This window comes from Cherax quadricarinatus, chromosome 1 (assembly GCF_038502225.1).
Source record: "Cherax quadricarinatus isolate ZL_2023a chromosome 1, ASM3850222v1, whole genome shotgun sequence".
Classification (NCBI taxonomy): Eukaryota; Metazoa; Arthropoda; class Malacostraca; order Decapoda; family Parastacidae; genus Cherax; species Cherax quadricarinatus.
In genome coordinates, this window is record NC_091292.1 from 83,406,305 (window position 1) to 83,429,878 (window position 23,574).

Consider the following 23,574-nt stretch of genomic DNA (forward strand, 5'->3'; position numbering starts at 1 on the left):
AGGGCTGTGGGAAGACAGCACAGAAGGGAACATCAAGAGGGAATATATCAACAAGTGTTGGATGACATACGAACAATTGAGGAGGAGGTGAAGAAGCTCTTAAGTGACCTTGACACCTCAAAGGCAATGGGACCGGACAACATCTCTCCATGGGTCCTTAGAGAAGGAGCAGAGGTGTTGTGCATGCCTCTAACCACAATCTTCAACACATCCCTTGAAACTGGGCAACTACCTGAGAAATGGAAGACAGCTAATGTAGTCCCCATATTTAAGAAAGGAAACAGAAATGAGGCACTAAACTACAGACCTGTGTCTCTGACATGTATTGTGTGCAAAGTCATGGAGAAGATTATCAGGAGGAGAGTGGTCGAACACCTGGAAAGGAACAAGATTATAAATGAAAACCAGCATGGGTTCATGGAAGGCAAATCCTGTATCACAAACCTCCTGGAGTTTTATGACAAGGTAACAGAAGTAAGACACGAGAGAGAGGGGTGGGTAGATTGCGTTTTCCTAGACTGCAGGAAGGCCTTTGACACAGTTCCCCACAAGAGATTAGTGCAGAAGCTGGAGGATCAGGCGCATGTAAAAGGGAGGGCACTGCAATGGATAAGGGAATACCTGACAGGGAGGCAGCAACGAGTCATGGTACGTGAATAGGTATCACAGTGGGCACCTGTTACGAGCGGGGTCCCACAGGGGTCAGTTCTAGGACCAGTGCTATTTTTTATATATGTGAACGACATGATGGAAGGAATAGACTCTGAAGTGTCCCTGTTCGCAGATGATGTGAAGTTGATGAGAAGAATTAAATCGGACGAGGATGGATGAGGCAGGACTGCAAAGAGACCTGGACAGGCTGGACATGTGGTCCAGTAACTGGCATCTCGAATTCAATCCAGCCAAATGCAAAGTCATGAAGATTGGGGAGGGGCAAAGAAGACCGCAGACAGAGTATAGGCTAGGTGGACAAAGACTACAGACCTCACTCAGAGAGAAAGACCTTGGGGTGACCATAACACCGAGCACATCACTGGAGGCACACATCAACCAAATAACTGCTGCAGCATACGGGCGCCTGGCAAACCTGAGAATAGCGTTCCGATACCTTAATAAGGAATCGTTCAAGACACTGTACACTGTGTATGTTAGGCCCATACTGGAGTATGCAGCACCAGTCTGGAACCCACACCTGGTCAAGCATGTCAAGAAGTTAGAGAAAGTACAAAGGTTTGCAACAAGGCTAGTCCCAGAGCTCAAGGGAATGTCGTACGAGGAAAGGTTAAGGGAAATCGGACTGACGACACTGGAGGACAGAAGGGTCAGGGGAGACATGATAACGACATACAAGATACTGCGGGGAATAGACAAGGTGGACAGAGACAGGATGTTCCAGAGAGGGGACACAGGGACAAGGGGTCACAACTGGAAGCTGAAGACTCAGACGAGTCACAGGGACGTTAGGAAGTATTTCTTCAGTCATAGAGTTGTCAGCAAGTGGAATAGCCTAGCAAGTGAAGTAGTAGAGGCAGGAACCATACATAGTTTTAAGAAGAGGTATGACAAAGCTCAGGAAGCAGAGAGAGAGAGGACCCAGTAGCGATCAGTGAAGAGGCGGGGCCAGGAGCTGAGTCTCGAACCCTGCAACCACAATTAGGTGAGTACATACATGTACAAACATATATATACATAGTCCCCTGGGTTTTCTTCTATTTTCTTTCTAGTTCTTGTTTATTTCCTCTTATCTCCATGGGGAAGTGGAACAGAATTCTTCCTCAGTAAGCCATGCATGTTGTAAGAGGCGACTGAAATGCCGGGAGCAAGGGGCTAGTAACCCCTTCTCCTGTATATATTACTAAATGTAAAAGGAGAAACTTTCGTTTTTCCTTTTGGGCCACCCCGCCTCGGTGGGATACGGCCAGTGTGTTGAAAGAAAGAATATTCCCCATGTTCATCCCTTGTGCATGCATTATTGATACATTCTAGTTGGTCTGAGTAGTACGTATATAGCTGTGCCACCCCCTTGTTGATCTGGCCTACAGTTGTGTATGGCTGTGTAACCAGGGATGGCATAGACATCTGTAGTATCAGGCTTTAGCCAGGTTTTGGTGAGAGTAATGATGGACATACTGGCATACAGGAAATTTAGTAATGCTGTGAGGTCATCGTAATGTTTGCTTAAAGATCTGACATTGTAGTTAAAGACAGTTATGTTGTTGTTGGCTCTGAGAAGTGCCTTAGATTGTTCTGCTGTGTAGATTCATTTAAATCATTCAATAAAAGGTTGGTATCAGGATCAATGCTTGTAATCATAAGATTTATAGTAATGTATAATTAGACTTACTTAAGTATAAGACAAAGTAAATATTCTAAAGCTAAAAAATAGCACCTGAATTATTTTAACAAATGTAAATATATGAACTAAGGTAGTTCTTTAAAGCTAAAATAAAGGAGACAATATAAAAGGGACTAAAATAAGTTGTGGTGAACAAATAAAGTGGTGATCAAATAAAGGAGCTAGGGAATATAATAGTAAAATAATGAATGTATTATACTTTAGCACCTGAAAATAGCACCATGATTATTTTAACAATTATGAATATATGAACTAAGATAGTTATTTAAAGCTAAAATAAAGGAGAAAATATATAAGGGACTAAACTAAGTAATGGTAAACAAAGTTAAATGGACAGATAGTCATATGATATAATACTGATTTAGGAGTAAGATCTGACTTGTAATATATAATAAGTTGAGAAATTAATTGCACTATAAAAAGTAAAAAAAGTATGAGGTAGTTGGTACTAGCTAGCAAATGATAGTTTTGGGAATTGCACAATAATGTAATTGGAGTATACACTAATTGCACCACACAATATAAAAGGGACTAAAATAAGTAGTGGTAAACAAAATTAAATGGACAGGTAGCAACCATGAATAACATTAATTTAGGAGTGATGAATGGTTTAAAAAACCGACAAGTTGAAGATTGAGACACTTATGCAGCATATGGGAATCTTTATTCAGGAAACGTTTCGCCACACAGTGGCTTCATCAGTCCAATACAAAGAGGAAGGCGTAAGGAGAGGAGGAGTATGAGGTAATCAGTCCCTCAGCCTGGAGTCGATGTGTTCAGTCCATCAATCTTGTACAAGATTGATGAACTGAACACATCGACTCCAGGCTGAGGGACTGGTTACCTCATACTCCTCCTCTCCTTATGCCTTCCTCTTTGTATTGGACTGATGAAGCCACTGTGTGGCGAAACGTTTCCTGAATAAAGATTCCCATATGCTGCATAAGTGTCTCAATCTTCATTAATTTAGGAGTATGTTTATATAACTCAGGATATTCTCTAGAACCTATTTTTTTTATTTTAACACATCGGATGTCTCCCACTGAGGCAGCGTGACCCAAAAAAGAAACACTTTCACCATCATTCACACTATCACTGTCTTGCCGAAGGTGCACAAATATGACAGTTCAGATGTCCCTCCAACAGCAAATATCACAAACTCCTCCTTCAGGGTGAAGGCACTGTACTTCCCACTTTCCAGGAGTCAAGTCCAGCTAACTAGTTTCTCCGAATCCCTTCACAAAATATTACCGTGTTCACACCCCTAATTTTTTCTTTTGAACACGTCGGTAGCTTCCCACCGTGGCAGGGTGATCCAAAAAGAAAAAACTTTCATTATCATTTAACACTTTCACCATCACTTATACATAATCACTGTCTTTGCAGAGGTGCTCAGATACGACACTTCAGACGTCCCACCAAACTGCCAATATCCTAAACCCCTCCTTTAAAGTGCAGGCATTGTACTTCCCATTTTCAGGACTCAAGTCTGGCTAACCGGTTTCCCTGAATCCCTTCAAAAAATATTACCAAAAACCATTCATCTCCATTCACTCCTATCTAAAATGCTCACACAACCTTACTGGAAATCCAAACCCCTTGCCCACAAAATCTCCTTTACCCCCTCCCACCAACTTTTTTGGGGATGACCCCTACCCTGCCTTCCTTCCCCAATAGATTTATATGCTCTCTGAGTCTTTCAACTTTATTCCATTCTCTCTCAATAGCCCCTCTTCAGCCCTCTGGCTATGAATTCTCTGCATAATGTTTACACCACACATTGTCCTTAGACACGATATCTCCACTGCCTCCAGCCACATCATTGCTGCAGTATTTACAACCCATGCTTCACACCCACCTAAGTGTGTTGGTACCACTAGACTCTCGTACATTCTCTTCTTTCCCTCCATGGATAAAGTTCTGTGTCCACAGATACCTCAATGCACCACTCACCTTTTTTCCTTCATCAATTCTATGGTTTACCTCATCCTTCATAAACTGACAATCAACTCCCAAACATCTAAAAACATTCACTTCTTCCATACTCCCTCCCTCCAATGCGACATCCAATTTTTCTTTACCTAAATTGTTTGATACCCTCATCTTACTCCTATCTATATTCACTTTAAACTTTCTACCTTTACACACACTCCCAAACTGGTCCACTAACCTTTGTAACTTTTCTGTAGAATCCCCCAAAAGCACATTATCATCAGCAAAAAATAACGGTCAACTCCCATTTTGTATTTGATTCTCCATAATTTAATCCCACTCCTCTCCCCAACACCCTAGCATTTAATTCATTTACAATCCCATCTATAAATATGTTAAACAACCATGTGACATTACACATCCCTGTCTAAGACCTACTTTTACTGGGAGGTAATCTCCCTCTCTCCTACACACATTAACCTGAGCCTCACTATCCTCATAAAAACTCTTTGCAGCATTTAGTAACTTGCTACCTATTCAATTACACTTGCAAAATCTGCAAAAATTTTGCCTCGACTAGCGCTAAAAAACCCGACCAACGCTATTTGTTCTGTTCGAGACGCGTCCACTTTGGCCTGAGCGCACTTCACTTGTCCCGTGGGTGCCAGTGTTTACAAGCCAGCCAGCCACCATGGTCCCATCCAAACATACAATCGGAACATTTCATATTATCACAAGTCCTAATGGAAGGGGATTCCCCTTCTAAACACTAAGACCATCAACACTCTCCCCTCCTCCCATCCCATCAATCATCACCAGATCTTCAATAAAGGTAAGTGTCATGTAACTGTGCATGTCTTCTTCAGTTTGTGTGTATTAAAATTAATATTTCATGTGGTAAAAACAATTTTTTTTTTCATACTTCGGGGTGTCCTGCACGGATTAATTTGATTTCCATTATTTCTTATGGGGAAAATTAACTTGACTAACGATAATTTTGACTAACGATGAGCTCTCAGGAACGGATTAATAGCGTTAGTCGAGGGTCCACTGTACTGTTCACATATATGCTTCAACGTAAACACCTGATCTACACTTCCCCTACCCATTCTAAAGCCTCCTTGCTCATCTGCAATCCTGCTCTCTGTCTTACTTCTAATTCTTTCAATAATAACCCTACCATACATTTTACCTGGTATAATCAGTAAACTTCTTCTTTCTTTCAACATACCAGCCGTATCCCACTGAGATGGGGTGGCCCAAAATTTAGTAATATATACAGGAGAAGGGGTTACTAGCCCCTTGCTTCCGGCATTTTAGTCACCTCTTACGACACGCATGGCTTACGGAGGAAGAATTTTGTTCCACTTCCCCATGGAGATAAGAGGAAATAAACAAGAATTAGAAAGAAAATAGAAGAAAACCAAAAGGGGTATGTATATATATGCTTGTACATGTATGTGTAGTGTGACTTAAGTGTAAGTAGAAGTAGCAAGATGTACCTGAAATCCTGCATGTTTATGAGACAGAAAAAAAGGACACCAGCAATTCTACCATCATGTAAAACAATTACAAGCTTTTGTTTTGGCAGGACGGTAGTACCTCCCTGGGTGATTGCTGTCTACCAACCTACTACCTAAACTCAGTAAACTTATTCCCAATAATTTTTACAATCTCTCTTGTCTCCCTTCCCTTTACATAAAGGAATTATACATGCCCTCTGCCAATCACTAGGTACCTTCCCTCTTTCATACATTTATTAAACAAAAATACCAACCACTCCAACACTATATCTCCCCCTGCTTTTAACATTTCTGTCATGATCCCATCAGTTCCAGCTGCTTTACCCCCTTTCATTCTATGTAATGCCTCACAAACCTCCCCCAAACTCACATCCTGCTCTCTTTCACTCCTAAAGGATGTTATACCTTCCTGGCCAGCGCTTGAAATTACCGCCTCCCTTTCTTCAATGACATTTAAAAGTTCCTCAAAATATTCCCACCATCTACCCAATACCTCCATCTCCACATCTACTAACTCCCCTACTCTGTTTTTAACTGACAAATCCATTCATTCCCTAGGCTTTCTTAACTTGTTTATCTCACTCCAAATTTTTTTCTTATTTTCATCAAAATTTCTTGACAGTGCCTCTCCCTCTCTATTATCTGCTCTCCTTTTGCACTCTCTCACCACTCTCTTCACCTTTTTTTTACTCTCCATATACTCTGCTCTTCTTATAACACTTCTGCTTTATAAAAACCTCTCATAAGCTAGATTTTTTCTCTTATCACACCCTTTACTTCATCATTCCATCAATCACTCCTCTTTCCTCTTACACCCACCCTCCTATAGCCACAAACTTCTGCCCCACATTCTAATACTACATTTTTAAAACTATTCCAACCCTCTTCAGCACCCCCTCCCCCCCACAACACATACTTGCACTAGCCAGCCTTTCTGCCAATAGTTGCTTATATCTCGCCCTAATTTCCTCCTCCCTTAGTTTATACACTTTCACCTCTCTCTTACTTGTTTCCTTTTGTCCCATCTACCTCTTACTTTAACTATAGCTACAACTAAATAATGATCCAATACATCAGTTGCCCCTCCATAAACATGTACATCCTAAAGCCTACCCATCAACCTTTTATCCACCAATACAAAATCTAACAAACTACTTTCATTACATGTTATATCATACCTTGTATACTTATTTATCCTCTTTTTCATAAAATATGTATTACATACTTATTACCAAACCTCTTTCTACACATAGCTCAATTAAAGGCTCCCCATTTTCATTTACCCCTGGCACCCCAAATTTACCTACTACTCCCTCCACAACATTTTTACCCACTTTAGCATTGAAATCCCTAACCACAAGTACTCTCACACTCGATTCAAAACTCCCCATGCACTCACTCAACATTTCCCAAAATCTCTCTCTCTCTCCTCTATACTTCTCTCTTGTCCAGGTGCATAAATACTTACTATAACCCACTTTTCATATCCAACCCTTATTTTACTCCACATAATCCTTGAATTATTACATTTATATTCCCTCTTTTCCTGCCATAACTTATCCATCAACATTACTGCTACTCCTTCTTTAGCTCTAACTCTATTTGAAACCTCTGACCTAATGTCATTTATTTCTCCCCACTTAAACTCTCCCACCCCCTTCAGCTTTGTTTCACTTAACCCTTTGAGGGTCCGTCCCGTAGATCTACGGCTTTACGTTCAGGGTCCAAACCGTAGATCTACGTCATGAGCTCAGCTCACTCTGATAAACTGTGAGTGGTACATTTGGGCCTAGATATGAGAGAATACATCTATGTGGTATGTGTGCACCACATAAAACAGATCCTGCAGCACGCTGTGTATAATGAGAGAAAAAAACTGAAATCATGATTTTTGGATTAAAACAGCGACTTTGCAGTGTTTTTTCGTATGTTTTTTATAGTTCTATTTGCGATTTCTTGGTCTCATTTGATAGAATGGAAGACATATTACAGAAATAGAGATGATTTTGATTAGTTTCAGCACTGGAAATGGCTTGAAACTGAGCTCAAAGTAGCAGAAATGTTAAATTTTTGCCGATATTCAAGAGTAAACAAATGACCTCACACGTCTAATACACACCAGTTGGTGGGTCTAATATGCATTCACAAATATAGTGATGATATTTATACAATTATTACAGTATTGCATAACAGTAAATCTTCTATTTTTTGGTGTGAATAAAAATTCATTATGTGAATAAAAAATCAAAATGGAATTTATTTGTAAAGCTTCAAAACATAACTAATGAACAGAGGAAATGTTACTTTAGTTCCAGAAATACCTACATTGTTTATTCTGGACCCTATTTTGAAATTGGAATATTTTGAACTTTGTGTTAAATTGGCCAAATTAACAATTTCCGACAACTTTAATTTGTAGTTGAAACAGTTGACTTGGTGATTTCTTGTGCTCAATCGATAGAATAGAAGTAATACTAGTGAAATAGCTAAGAATTTGGTTGACTGGAATAATGTAATTGGCCTAAAATGGGAGTCAAAGTCGGCAAAATCGCCGATTCGTAAATATCGCTGACACATCAAAATTTGCGAGAGCATAATTTCGTCAATTTTCCATCAAATTTCGTACTTTTTGTTTTATTACCTTCACAAAAAGATTCTCTACCATTTCATAAGAAAAAATAACAAATTTTTTTTTTTGAAAATTCTTGGACACTGGGGCACCACTTCAGATTTGGGCCTTGGACCCTGAAGGGGTTAAAGCCAAGATCCAGTTTCTCACTCATAACATCCAAAATCATATCTTTCTTATTCACACAACATCCACACACATTCAAACATCCCACTTTGATGGTTTTCTTATTTTTCTTTTTAGTAATTATTACAGGAAAAGGGGTTACTAGCCCATTGTTCCCGGCATTTTAGTTGACTTTTACAACACGCATGGCTTACAGAGGAAAGATTCTTATTCTACTTCCCCACGGATATAAAAGGAAAAGTAATAAGAAACAAAAACTATTAAAATAAAATCAAATAAAACTAAAGTGAGTGTGTATACATAAATGTGTACATGTGTAGTGTGACTTAAGTGTAAGTAGAAGTAGCAAGACGTACCTGAAATCTTGCATGTTTATGAGACAGAAAAAAAGACACCAGCAATCCTACCATCATGTAAAACAATTACAGGCTTTCATTTTACACTCACTTGGCAGGATGACTGTACCTCCCTGGGTGGTTGCTGTCTACCAACCATAGTCAAACAATGTGACTTATTTCCATGTTTTAAGGAGAATTACCCCCTTGAAATAATTGTAATACCAAAAAAGTATGTTGCCATGAGCCAGGATATGCTAATGTGAGTTAGGCTATGTTGCTGTGAGCCAGGGTATGTTGCCATGAGCCAGGGTATGTTGCCATGAGGCTGAGTATGTTGCTGTGAGCCAGGGTATGTTGCTTTCAGCTAAGGTGTGTTGCTATACTGCATTAATGTGAAGATAATTTGTTTAGTGTCATTAATCACTCCCAGTTGGACGTCCAATACCTGTCCAAGTGCCTGTTTAATGTGTGTCCATCTGACCACATCTATTATGTGTCTACCCAAAACACTGACATTATATATACACTTATGGAGCATTTTCTCCACAATACACCTTACATTATATACAAATTACCTTCACATTAATGTAGTAGCTTGCATAACAGCTGCCATGAGCCAGGGTGTATTGCAATTCAGTCGGTTTATAGAATTTGTATGCTGTGTGTCTATCTGTATTCTGGCAATTTTATACATTCCTTTTACTTTCATACTGTTTTTTAGGCCTGGGTCTATTGCACACATAATATTATTTTTTTTTTATTATTATCACACTGACCGATTCCCACCAAGGCAGGGTGGCCTGAAAAAGAAAAACTTTCACCATCATTCACTCCATCACTGTCTTGCCAGAAGGGTGCTTTACACTACAGTTTTTAAACTGCAACATTAACACCCCTCCTTCAGAGTGCAGGCACTGTATTTCCCATCTCCAGGACTCAAGTACGACCTGCCGGTTTCCCTGAACCCCTTCATAAATGTTACTTTGCTCACACTCCAACAACACGTCAAGTATTAAAAACCATTTGTCTCCATTCACTCCTATCAAACACGCTCACGCATGCCTGCTGGAAGTCCAAGCTCCTCGCACACAAAACCTCCTTTACCCCCTCCCTCCAACCTTTCCTAGGCCGACCCCTACCCCGCCTTCCTTCCACTACAGACTGATACACTCTTGAAGTTATTCTGTTTCGCTCCATTCTCTCCACATGTCCGAACCACCTCAACAACCCTTCCTCAGCCCTCTGGACAACAGTTTTGGTAATCCCGCACCTCCTCCTAACTTCCAAACTACGAATTCTCTGCATTATATTCACACCACACATTGCTCTCAGACATGACATCTCCACTGCCTCCAGCCTTCTCCTCGCTGCAACATTCATCACCCATGCTTCACACCCATATAAGAGCGTTGGTAAAACTATATTCTCATACATTCCCCTCTTTGCCTCCAAGGACAAAGTTCTTTGTCTCCACAGACTCCTAAGTGCACCACTCACCCTTTTCCCCTCATCAATTCTATGATTCACCTCATCTTTCATAGACCCATCTGCTGACACGTCCACTCCCAAATATCTGAATACATTCACCTCCTCCATACTCTCTCCCTCCAATTTGATATCCAATCTTTCATCACCTAATCTTTTTATCCTCATAACCTTACTCTTTCCTGTATTCACTTTCAATTTTCTTCTTTTGCACACCCTACCAAATTCATGCACCAATCTCTGCAACTTCTCTTCAGAATCTCCCAAGAGCACAGTGTCATCAGCAAAGAGCAACTGTGACAACTCCCACTTTATGTGTGATTCTTTATCTTTTAACTCCACGCCTCTTGCCAAGACCCTCGCATTTACTTCTCTTACAACCCCATCTATAAATATATTAAACAACCACGGTGACATCACACATCCTTGTCTAAGGCCTACTTTTACTGGGAAATAATTTCCCTCTTTCCTACATACTCTAACTTGAGCCTCACTATCCTCGTAAAAACTCTTCACTGCTTTCAGTAACCTACCTCCTACACCATACACCTGCAACATCTGCCACACTGCCCCCCCTATCCACCCTGTCATACACCTTCTCCAAATCCATAAATGCCACAAAGACCTCTTTAGCCTTATCTAAATACTGTTCACTTATATGTTTCACTGTAAACACCTGGTCCACACACCCCCTACCTTTCCTAAAGCCTCCTTGTTCATCTGCTATCCTATTCTCCGTCTTACTCTTAATTCTTTCAATAATAACTCTACCATACACTTTGCCAGGTATACTCAACAGACTTATCCCCCTATAATTTTTGCACGCTCTTTTATCCCCTTTGCCTTTATACAAAGGAACTATGCATGCTCTCTGCCAATCCCTAGGTACCTTACCCTCTTCCATACATTTATTAAATAATTGCACCAACCACTCCAAAACTATATCCCCACCTGCTTTTAACATTTCTATCTTTATCCCATCAATCCCGGCTGCCTTACCCCCTTTCATTTTACCTACTGCCTCACGAACTTCCCCCACACTCACAACTGGCTCTTCCTCACTCCTACAAGATGTTGTTCCTCCTTGCCCTATACATGAAATCACAGCTTCCCTATCTTCATCAACATTTAACAATTCCTCAAAATATTCCCTCCATCTTCCCAATACCTCTAACTCTCCATTTAATAACTCTCCTCTCCTATTTTTAACTGACAAATCCATTTGTTCTCTAGGCTTTCTTAACTTGTTAATCTCACTCCAAAACTTTTTCTTATTTTCAACAAAATTTGTTGATAACATCTCACCCACTCTCTCATTTGCTCTCTTTTTACATTGCTTCACCACTCTCTTAACCTCTCTCTTTTTCTCCATATACTCTTCCCTCCTTGCATCACTTCTACTTTGTAAAAACTTCTCATATGCTAACTTTTTCTCCCTTACTACTCTCTTCACATCATCATTCCACCAATCGCTCCTCTTCCCTCCCGCACCCACTTTCCTGTAACCACAAACTTCTGCTGAACACTCTAACACTACATTTTTAAACCTACCCCATACCTCTTCGACCCCATTGCCTATGCTCTCATTAGCCCATCTATCCTCCAATAGCTGTTTATATCTTACCCTAACTGCCTCCTCTTTTAGTTTATAAACCTTCACCTCTCTCTTCCCTGATGCTTCTATTCTCCTTGTATCCCATCTACCTTTTACTCTCAGTGTAGCTACAACTAGAAAGTGATCTGATATATCTGTGGCCCCTCTATAAACATGTACATCCTGAAGTCTACTCAACAGTCTTTTATCTACCAATACATAATCCAACAAACTACTGTCATTTTGCCCTACATCATATCTTGTATACTTATTTATCCTCTTTTTCTTAAAATATGTATTACCTATAACTAAACCCCTTTCTATACAAAGTTCAATCAAAGGGCTCCCATTATCATTTACACCTGGCACCCCAAACTTACCTACCACACCCTCTCTAAAAATTTCTCCTACTTTAGCATTCAGATCCCCTACCACAATTACTCTCTCACTTGGTTCAAAGGCTCCTATACATTCACTTAACATCTCCCAAAATCTCTCTCTCTCCTCTGCATTCCTCTCTTCTCCAGGTGCATACACGCTTATTATGACCCACTTCTCGCATCCAACCTTTACCTTAATCCACATAATTCTTGAATTTACACATTCATATTCTCTTTTCTCCTTCCATAACTGATCCTTCAACATTACTGCTACCCCTTCCTTTGCTCTAACTCTCTCAGATACTCCAGATTTAATCCCATTTATTTCCCCCCACCGAAACTCCCCTACCCCCTTCAGCTTTGTTTCGCTTTACTAGCCCATTGCTCCCGGCATTTTAGTCGCCTCATACGACACGCATGGCATTCTTGACAACTTCTTTTCATTCATAACATCAGCAATCATCTGTTTCTTGTCATCCGCACTACATCCACGCACATTTAAGCATCCCAGTTTTATGAAGTTTTTCTTCTTCTCTTTTTTAGTAAATGTCTACAGGAGAAGGGGTTACTAGCCCATTGCTCCCGGCATTTTAGTCGCCTCATACGACACGCATGGCTTACGGAGGAAAGATTCTTTTCCACTTCCCCATGGACAATAGAAGAAATAAAGAGGAACAAGAGCTATTTAGAAAAAGGAGAAAAACCTAGATGTATGTATATATATATGCATGTGTGTGTCTGTGAAGTGTGACCAAAGTGTAAGTAGGAGTAGCAAGATATCCCTGTTATCTAGCGTGTTTATGAGACATAATATATGCTGAAGATAAATTTGAAGCTAGCAGAGGCTGGTTTCAAAGGTTTAGGGAAATAAGCCAACTTCACTGCATTATTTTGGAAGATGATGTCCTCTAGGACATTTATTGCTATAGAAGAGAAGTCAATGCTGGCTTCAAAGATGCAAAAGAGAAGGCTAACACTCTTGTTAGCAGCTAGTACTACTTACCATTCACTATAAGCTAAAGACAAAAATATTTTAAGGTAAATAATGAGTGTACTGTACATGCATTTTATCTTCTTTTTAGGCCTAGTTCTATTACTCACTTAACCCTTTAACTACTTTCGTTTTTCCTTTTGGGCCAACCCGCCTCAGTGGGATACGGCCGGCATGTTGAAAGAAAGAAAAAGAATCCTTTAACTGTCCAAACGTAGATCTACACTATTACCGCTAGTGCTCCAAACATAGATCAACGTTTTATTTTTCCTGCCTCCAAATTTGGCACGATTGGCCTGAGATGCCTGGTCAGTATAGAATGGGTTTTAACACTCAGTGTGTGCAGTATTAAAAAAAATCTGGGACCACTTAGTACTTTGTGGGAGCACTAGTTCAACTGAGCACCAGCTAGAGCAAATAGCATGGCAAACACCAGGGATTCACTGATGTCATGTCGTATTAACACTCCCCTTTTAAGAGGAAAGTGATATTGACCCAGAGTTTAGTGGCTCTGAGATGGGATGTGGCCATAAGCGGTCGAGGAAATATTAAAACCCTCGATAATAACCTATGTACAACATTTGTGCAACATCCTTTCATTTTTGATAACACTGGTAGTGTCATCCTAAGTAAAGAGAAGCAATTCTGGAACATGTGTAAGTATTCAGCATGCTGGCTGGCTGGCTGAGTGGGTGGGTGGGTGTTTGGCTAGTTGGCTGACTGACTGACTTTGGCTGTCTCTCTGTCTGTATCTGTCTGTCTATGTCTCTCTCTGTCTCTCTCTCACTCACAGGTACACATAAGTACAGTTATCATGCATAGTGTAAATTACCTAGGATAACCCAAAAAATCCATACAAAGTACTATACTGTGCTTGTAGATACAAGGCATAATAAGCATGACTGGCAAGTAATATGCATTTTCACTCTGCATCATGTGTAATGCCTGTTGGTTCATGAGCCACTCTCTCAGACAGAGACAAGCAGACAGAAAGACAGAGCCACACAGGCAGACAGAAAGATGCATACACAGGCATACAAAGACAGACACACAGGCAGACAGAAAGACAGATAAGCAAAGCTATACAAATGGACATGTTTATGTGTAACAGTGAACACAAATCAAGTCAGGGTTCCCTGCAACAGTGCACGATCATCAAGTGTCACTCCACTGCATCACTGTCAGCAGTGGAGTGACACTTGTCTTACACCATGCTTCAAGGAGTTTCATATATACTCCAGCATGTCTAAAACACTGCTGGGACCTATAAATACTTTGTATATATTTCTAGACAATAGTAAATGACCAAAGCAAGTGAAAATGTTCACCAGTAGGTGTGTTTCGACTATTTGAGTACTATTTCAATACCTAATATTAGTGTCGGAACAAAGATTGGCTATGAAATCACAAGAACTATTATAAATTGTAATTATCAGAACATAAAAATTATATAATCCATGGGGAAGTGGAACAGAATTCTTACTCCGTAAGCCATGCGTGTCGTAAGAGGCGACTAAAATGCCGGGAGTAAGGGGCTAGTAACCCCTTCTCCTGTATGTATTACTAAATTTAAAAGGAGAAACTTTCGTTTTTCCATTTGGGCCACCCCACCTCAGTGGGATATGGCTGGTACGTTGAAAGAAAGAAAAGAAAAATTATATAAATTAAAATAAAAACGAGAAAAGAAGGTATATCAGTAACACTTCTGCAAGTGGCAGGACTCCATGCTGCTGTCAGGTGAGCATCCAATACCAACTTCGCATCTTATACATCTCGGTAAGTACTGATCCTAAATTTTTTTTTCATCTTATTAGACACAGAAAATTGCCCTCTTTAATTAAATTTTTTTTTTCAAAATATTCAGAGCACTGGCAGTGAAAATGTGTTTGGGCAGTTCAAGGGTTAATATAGGATAGGATAAACATGTTATCAGGCATTCATATGTATTTAAAAGTGAAAAAAAGAGGGTGATTCACTTTATGACGATTTTTGCTTTACGGTGGTTAGCCTGGAACCTAACCTGTCATAAAACTGGGGTCCTCCTGTATTCCTCATACACAGTATTAGAAGAAAAAAAAAATTCCAGCAATTTATATTGTATACCCCAAGTGTGTGAAGGTAGAAAGTTAAAAGTGAACATAGAAAAGAGTAAGGTGATGAGGGTATCAAATGATTTAGATAAAGAAGTTTGTGGTTACAGGAAAGTGGGTGCGGGAGGGAAGAGGAGCGATTGGTGGAATGATGATGTAAAGAGAGTAGTAAGGGAGAAAAGGTTAGCATATGAGAAGTTTTTACAAAGTAGAAGTGATGCAAGGAGGGAAGAGTATATGGAGAAAAAGAGAGAGGTTAAGAGAGTGGTGAAGCAATGTAAAAAGAGAGAAAATGAGAGAGTGGGTGAGATGTTATCAACAAATTTTGTTGAAAATAAAAAAAAGTTTTGGAGTGACATTAACAAGTTAAGGAAGCCTAGAGAACAAATGGATTTGTCAGTTAAAAATCGAAGAGGAGAGTTATTAAATGGAGAGTTAGAGGTATTGGGAAGATGGAGGGAATATTTTGAGGAATTGTTAAATGTTGATGAAGATAGGGAAGCTGTGATTTCGTGTATAGGGCAAGGAGGAATAATATCTTGTAGGAGTGAGGAAGAGCCAGTTGTGAGTGTGGGGGAAGTTCGTGAGGCAGTAGGTAAAATGAAAGGGGGTAAGGCAGACGGGATTGATGGGATAAAGATAGAAATGTTAAAAGCAGGTGGGGATATAGTTTTGGAGTGGTTGGTGCAATTATTTAATAAATGTATGGAAGAGGGTAAGGTACCTAGGGATTGGCAGAGAGCATGCATAGTTCCTTTGTATAAAGGCAAAGGGGACAAAAGAGAGTGCAAAAATTATAGGGGGATAAGTCTGTTGAGTATACCTGGTAAAGTGTATGGTAGAGTTATTATTGAAAGAATTAAGAGTAAGACGGAGAATAGGATAGCAGATGAACAAGGAGGCTTTAGGAAAGGTAGGGGGTGTGTGGACCAGGTGTTTACAGTGAAACATATAAGTGAACAGTATTTAGATAAGGCTCAAGAGGTCTTTGTGGCATTTATGGATTTGGAAAAGGCGTATGACAGGGTGGATAGGGGGGCAATGTGGCAGATGTTGCAGGCGTATGGTGTAGGAGGTAGGTTACTGAAAGCAGTGAAGAGTTTTTACGAGGATAGTGAGGCTCAAGTTAGAGTATGTAGGAAAGAGGGAAATTATTTCCCAGTAAAAGTAGGCCTTAGACAAGGATGTGTGATGTCACCGTGGTTGTTTAATATATTTATAGATGGGGTTGTAAGAGAAGTAAATGCGAGGGTCTTGGCAAGAGGCGTGGAGTTAAAAGATAAAGAATCACACATAAAGTGGGAGTTGTCACAGTTGCTCTTTGCTGATGACACTGTGCTCTTGGGAGATTCTGATGAGAAGTTGCAGAGATTGGTGGATGAATTCGGTAAGGTGTGCAAAAGAAGAAAATTAAAGGTGAATCCAGGAAAGAGTAAGGTTATGAGGATAACAAAAAGATTAGGTGATGAAAGATTGGATATCAGATTAGAGGGAGAGAGTATGGAGGAGGTGAATGTATTCAGATATTTGGGAGTGGACGTGTCAGCGGATGGGTCTATGAAAGATGAGGTGAATCATAGAATTGACGAGGGGAAAAGGGTGAGTGGTGCACTTAGGAGTCTGTGGAGACAAAGAACTTTGTCCTTGGAGGCAAAGAGGGGAATGTATGAGAGTATAGTTTTACCAATGCTCTTATATGGGTGTGAAGCATGGGTGATGAATGTTGCAGTGAGGAGAAGGCTGGAGGCAGTGGAGATGTCATGTCTGAGGGCAATGTGTGGTGTGAATATAATGCAGAGAATTCGTAGTTTGGAAGTTAGGAGGAGGTGCGGGATTAACAAAACTGTTGTCCAGAGGGCTGAGGAAGGGTTGTTGAGGTGGTTCGGACATGTAGAGAGAATGGAGCAAAACAGAGTGACTTCAAGAGTGTATCAGTCTGTAGTGGAAGGAAGGCGGGGTAGGGGTCGGCCTAGGAAAGGTCGGAGGGAGGGGGTAAAGGAGGTTTTGTGTGCAAGGGGCTTGGACTTCCAGCAGGCATGCGTGAGCGTGTTTTATAGGAGTGAATGGAGACATGGTTTTTAATACTTGACGTGCTGTTGGAGTGTGAGCAAAGTAACATTTATGAAGGGGTTCAGGGAAACTGGCAGGCCGGACTTGAGTCCTGGAGATGGGAAGTACAGTGCCTGCACTCTGAAGGAGGGGTGTAAATGTTACAGTTTAAAAACTGTAGTGTAAAGCACCCTTCTGGCAAGACAGTGATGGAGTGAATGATGGTGAAAGTTTTTCTTTTTTGGGCCACCCTGCCTTGGTGGGAATCGGCCAGTGTGATAATAAAATAAATAATAAATATACATATATATATATATATTTTTTTATTTATTATCACGCTGGCCGATTCCCACCAAGGCAGAGTGGCCCAAAAAAGAAAAACTTTCACCATCATTCACTCCATCACTGTCTTGCCAGAAGGGTGCTTTACACTACAGTTTTTAAATTGCAACATTAACACCCCTCCTTCAGAGTGCAGGCACTGTACTTCCCATCTCCATGACTCAAGTCCGGCCTGCCGGTTTCCCTGAACCCCTTCATAAATGTTACTTTGCTCACACTCCAACAGCACGTCAAGTATTAAAAACCATTTGTCTCCATTCACTCCTATCAAACACGTTCACGCATGCCCGCTGGAAGTCCAAGCCCCTCGCATACAAAACCTCCTTTACCCCCTCCCTCCAACCTTTCCTAGGCTGACCCCTACCCCGCCTTCCTTCCACTACAGACTGATACACTCTTGAAGTCATTCTGTTTCGCTCCATTCTCTCCACATGTCTGAACCACCTCAACAACCCTTCCTCAGCCCTCTGGACAACAGTTTTGGTAATCCCGCACCTCCTCCTAACTTCCAAACTACGAATTCTCTGCATTATATTCACACCACACATTGCCCTCAGACATGACATCTCCACTGCCTCCAGCCTTCTCCTCGCTGCAACATTCATCACCCATGCTTCACACCCATATAAGAGCGTTGGTAAAACTATACTCTCATACATTCCCCTCTTTGCCTCCAAGGACAAAGTTCTTTGTCTCCACAGACTCCTAAGTGCACCACTCACCCTTTTCCCCTCATCAATTCTATGATTCACCTCATCTTTCATAGACCCCTGACACGTCCACTCCCAAATATCTGAATACAATCACCTCCTCCATACCCTCTCCCTCCAATCTGATATCCAATCTTTCATCACCTAATCTTTTTGTTATCCTCATAACCTTACTCTTTCCTGTATTCACTTTTAATTTTCTTCTTTTGCATACCCTACCAAATTCATCCACCAATCTCTGCAACTTCTCTTCAGAATCTCCCAAGAGCACAGTGTCATCAGCAAAGAGCAGCTGTGACAACTCCCACTTTGTGTGTGATTCTTTATTTTTTAACTCCACGCCTCTTGTCAAGACCCTCGCATTTACTTCTCTTACAACCCCATCTATAAATATATTAAACAACCACGGTGACATCACACATCCTTGTCTAAGGCCTACTTTTACTGGGAAATAATTTCCCTCTTTCCTACATACTCTAACTTGAGCCTCACTATCCTCGTAAAAACTCTTCACTGCTTTCAGTAACCTACCTCCTACACCATACACTTGCAACATCTGCCACATTTCCCCCCTATCCACCCTGTCATACGCCTTTTCCAAATCCATAAATGCCACAAAGACCTCTTTAGCCTTATCTAAATACTGTTCACTTATATGTATATATATAAATATATATATATATATACAGTGGACCCCCGGTTAACGATATTTTTTCACTCCAGAAGTATGTTCAGGTGCCAGTACTGACCGAATTTGTTCCCATAAGGAATACTGTGAAGTAGATTAGTCCATTTCAGACCCCCAAACATACACGTACAAACGCACTAACATAAATACACTTACATAATTGGTCGCATTCGGAGGTGATCGTTATGCGGGGGTCCACTGTATATCTATCTATCCCAAGTGGAACAATGTCAGGCTGGGAGTACATAAACACAATAACCTAACTCATGAATCCTTAACTTTTTCTCATTTGCTTCACTAATTTTGCCAGTATGACAAAACAGGCACTTCCCTTTTATGTCCATCAGTCATTAGTGATGAAATCTTCAATGAACTGCCATGTACATAAGTAACAATAATAACTTTTGAAAGGGGCAGGAAACTAAGGGAAACTGCAGGTCTGGTTGAAATAATGGTAGCTTGATTTCAAGCCAGCAAGTGCATAGTAATAAAACTGGGTGCAGGGAAAGGCAAAGTAAAAACAGAATATTACATATTACAGAAACAAACATTAAGACAACTTTTAAAAATCTAAAGTACCATTTACCAGATCAGAACAAGCAGAGTCTACTGCACCAGTATGAAATCCTCACTTAACCAAACATGGAGCAAAACATGAGAATATTCACTGGTACGCCTCTAGTCTGGTGCTAAAGCAGCATGGCATGAGCTGTAAAAGCAGAAAAGAAAAATCTGCACGACCTAGAGTTTATAACAGAAACACGAGCGAAGCCTAACAACTAACAAAATAATATAAATGTTAAGAGGCATTTCTTTCACTGATTTTAGTTAAGTAAAAAAAAAAAAAATTGGACAGCATCACTGTGACAGCAGACTGCACACAAAGATGATAATGAGAGTCTGGTGCAGTTAGCTAAAGGTGCTGGGCCGGTAATTCTAAGACCACGAGAATGAAGATTTGAGCCTTGTCATTGCATATGAAAGGATAGAGCTACTTTACAACAAAAAAATAAAAGTCAAAAGGCATGCCAAAAAGCAGAAGTGTACCCAGTGTAAGCTGGAAAATTATGTCATTCATTAAAAATAATAAACTGTAAACCTCCTATTTGTAAAATTAACTAACCATATCCAATGCTTTGTTTCCAGTGTGAACTTACTGTTTGAATATTGCAAGATGAAAGGCTGCTGGGAGAATAAAAGCCAAAAGAGTACAGCATGTTGCACCAATTAAACTCATGAGGATGGCAAAATTGGGTACTGCACTCACCACCATCCCAGTCATTATTACCAGTATCAACCGCATGATGTTCTGTTAGTAGTAAAAAGGCAAAAAAAATTATAGAACTTCATCACATCAATTATTATCATACTGTATTAAAAAATAAGTGTTAAACCCTTACAGGCCATGTACGTATGTAATAATTACCTTTTTTGTAAATACCAGTACCTACAATATTTGTAGCTACACCTACAGAAGCAGAGCCATGCTCATGGTGTTCCATCTCCAATACACTGTTCATTATACACTCATTGGCCACTTTATTAGGTACATTCTTCTAATACTGGGAAGGGTCCCCTTTTTCCTCAGAACAGCCTGAATTTAACAAGGTGCTTACCTGGAGTTTACCTGGAGAGGGTTTCGGGGGTCAATGCCCCCGTGACCCGGTCTGGGACCAGGCCTCATGGTGGATCAGGGTCTGATCAACCAGGCTGTTACTGCTGGCCACACGCAAGCTGACGTACGAACCACAGATCGGTTGGTCAGGTACCGACTTTAGGCGCCTGTCCAGTGCCTTCTTAAAAACAGCCAGAGGTCTATTGGTAATCCTCCTTATGTATGCTGGGAGCCAACTGAACAATCTTGGGCCCCTGTGTACCTGTGGCACCCCTGCTTTTCATCAGGGAAATGTTGCATCTCCTGCTGAGTTTTTTGCTTTCATAGGGAGTGATTTTCGTGTGCAGGTTTGATACCAATCCCTACAGGACCTTCAAAGTGTATATCATCATATACCCCTCTCACCTGCATTTGAGGGAATACAGATCAAGGACCTTCAACCGTTCCCAGTAGCTTAGGTGCCTTATCGTACTTGTGTGTGCCATGAAAGTTCTTTGTACAATCTCCAGGTCTGCAATGTTGCCAGCCTTGAAGGGGGCTGTTAGTGTACAGCAGTATTCCAGCCTAGAGAGCACAAGCGATTTAAAGAGAATCATCATGGGCTTGGCGTCCCTAGTTTTGAAGGTTCTCATTCCCCATCCTATCATTTTCCTAGCGGATGAGGTAGATACAGTGTTGTGGTCTTTGAAGGCGAGATCCTTTGACATTATCACTCCTAGGTCCTTCACATTACTTTTCTGCTCTATTGTATGGTTAGAATTTGTTGCATACCCTGACACATTTTTAATTTCTTAAAGTTTACCATATCTGAGTAGTTAAAATTTCTCCTCAATGAACTTCGTATTGTTTTGAGTGGCCCATTTGAAGATTTGGTTGATGTCCGCTTGGAGTCTCATGGTGTCTTTGATGGAGGTCACTGCCATGGTAATCCGAGTGTCATCCGCAAAGGAAGACATGGAGCTATGGCTTACATCTCTATGTCAGAAATGAGGATGAGGAATAGAATGGGAGCTTGTACTGTGTCACGTGAAACAGAGCTTTTTACCGTGGCTGCCTGGACCTTACTCTGTTTACTATTACTCTGTGTTCTATTTGTCAGGAAGTTATAGATCCATCTACCAACTTTTCCCGTTATTCCTTTATCACGCATTTTGTGTGCTATTACACCATGGTCACACTTGTCAAAAGCTTTTGCAAAGTCTATGTATACTACATCTGTATTTTGTTTATCCTCTAGAGCATCCAGGACCTTGTCATAGTGGTCCAATAGCTGGGACAGGCAGGAGTGACCTGCTCTAAACCAGTGTTGCCCTGAGTTGTGTAATTGATGGATATCTAGGTGGTTGGTGATCTTGCTTCTTAGAACCCTCTCAAAGATTTTTATGATGTGGGATGTTAGTGCTATCGGTCTGTAGTTCTTTGCAATTGCTTTACTGCCACCTTTGTGGAAGCATTCCTTAGAGATTCTGGTCCATGTTGATATGATAGCATCATGAAGTTGCTACAGAGCTGTCAGCTGCACATTCATGCTCTAAATCTCCCATTCCATCACATAGCAAAGTTTTATGCCAAATTGTGACCCTACCATCTGCATTTTGCAGCAGAAATCACAGTATGTCAGACCAGGTGATGTTTTTCCACTCTTCAACTGTCCAGGTTTTGTAAGCTTACACCCACTGTAGCCTCAGTTTCCTGTTATTATCTGACAGGAGTGGAGCCCAATGTGGTCTGCTGCTGTAGCCCTTTTACTTCTAGGTTCGATGTGTTGTGTGTTCTGATATGCTTTTCTGCATACTACTGTTCTAATACATGTTTATTTAAGCTACTGTTGCCTTCCTGTCAGTTTGAACCAGTCTGGCCATTCTCCTCTGACCTCTCTGATTAACAAGGCATTTTTGCCCACTGAACTGTCACTAATTAGATGTTTCATTTTACACACCAACCTTTGTAAACTCTTAGAGACTGTTGTGCATGAAAATACCTGGAGATTGGCAGTTTCTGAGATACTCAGAAACTGCCAATCATTTTGAAGTTGCATAGATTACATTTCTTCCCTATTCTGATATTTCATCTGAATAACAACTGAACCTCTTGACCATGTTTGCATGCTTTTAGGCACTGAGGTACTGTTACATAACTAACTGCTAAGATATTTGCATAAACAAGCAGGTTAGCAGGTGTACCTAATAAAGTGTAAAATTTCTTAAAATTTCCAATAGTTGCAGCACTAATTCTTCCTTTAACCCTTTCAGGGTCCAAGGCCAAAATCTGAAGTCACGCACCAGTGTCCAAGAAATTTTGAAAAAAAAAAAAATTATTTTTTCTTACAGAATTAAAGAGCATATTTTTGTGAAGGTAATAAAACAAAAAAAATTAGAATCTGATCAGTACTTACCGAGATACAGTGCCAAGAAGTTTGTAGAAAATGATGTGGTGACGGCAACATCGACGAATTCCACATACGCGTATTATATTATTTTGTTGTTTTAGTTGTTTTTTCTTTTCTTTTCCAATTTTTTTCTATTCCTACTAACATTTGGGGCCTGAGAGACCAATACTGTATATAATTGATATATATATACTCACTGTATTGAACACAATAACCGCACTAAAGTTATTATCATATTATTGTTTACCACTGTTGTTTATTACAATAAACATGCACAAATATTGTATAATACTAATGTTCTATCATATATTTACATATTTACAATCACTGGACATGG

At 40.3% G+C, this 23,574-nt stretch overlaps 1 protein-coding gene across 8 annotated transcripts in view; it reads right to left on the reverse strand.

The window, feature by feature from the left end:
- The window catches only part of LOC128685722 (uncharacterized), a 307,925-nt gene that overhangs the window by 104,504 nt on the left and 179,847 nt on the right, over positions 1-23,574 (reverse strand). For 6 of the 8 annotated variants that reach the window (XM_070083258.1, XM_070083243.1, XM_070083252.1 and 3 more), the window contains one exon: positions 20,391-20,542. The exons of 1 other annotated variant lie outside the window; for it this stretch is intronic. In XM_070083258.1, coding sequence (XP_069939359.1) covers positions 20,391-20,542 — 152 coding nt within the window. Of the gene's footprint in view, positions 1-19,650; positions 19,943-20,390; positions 20,543-23,574 lie in introns of those variants that run through there. One more of the 8 variants, XM_070083263.1, reaches the window with a different exon arrangement.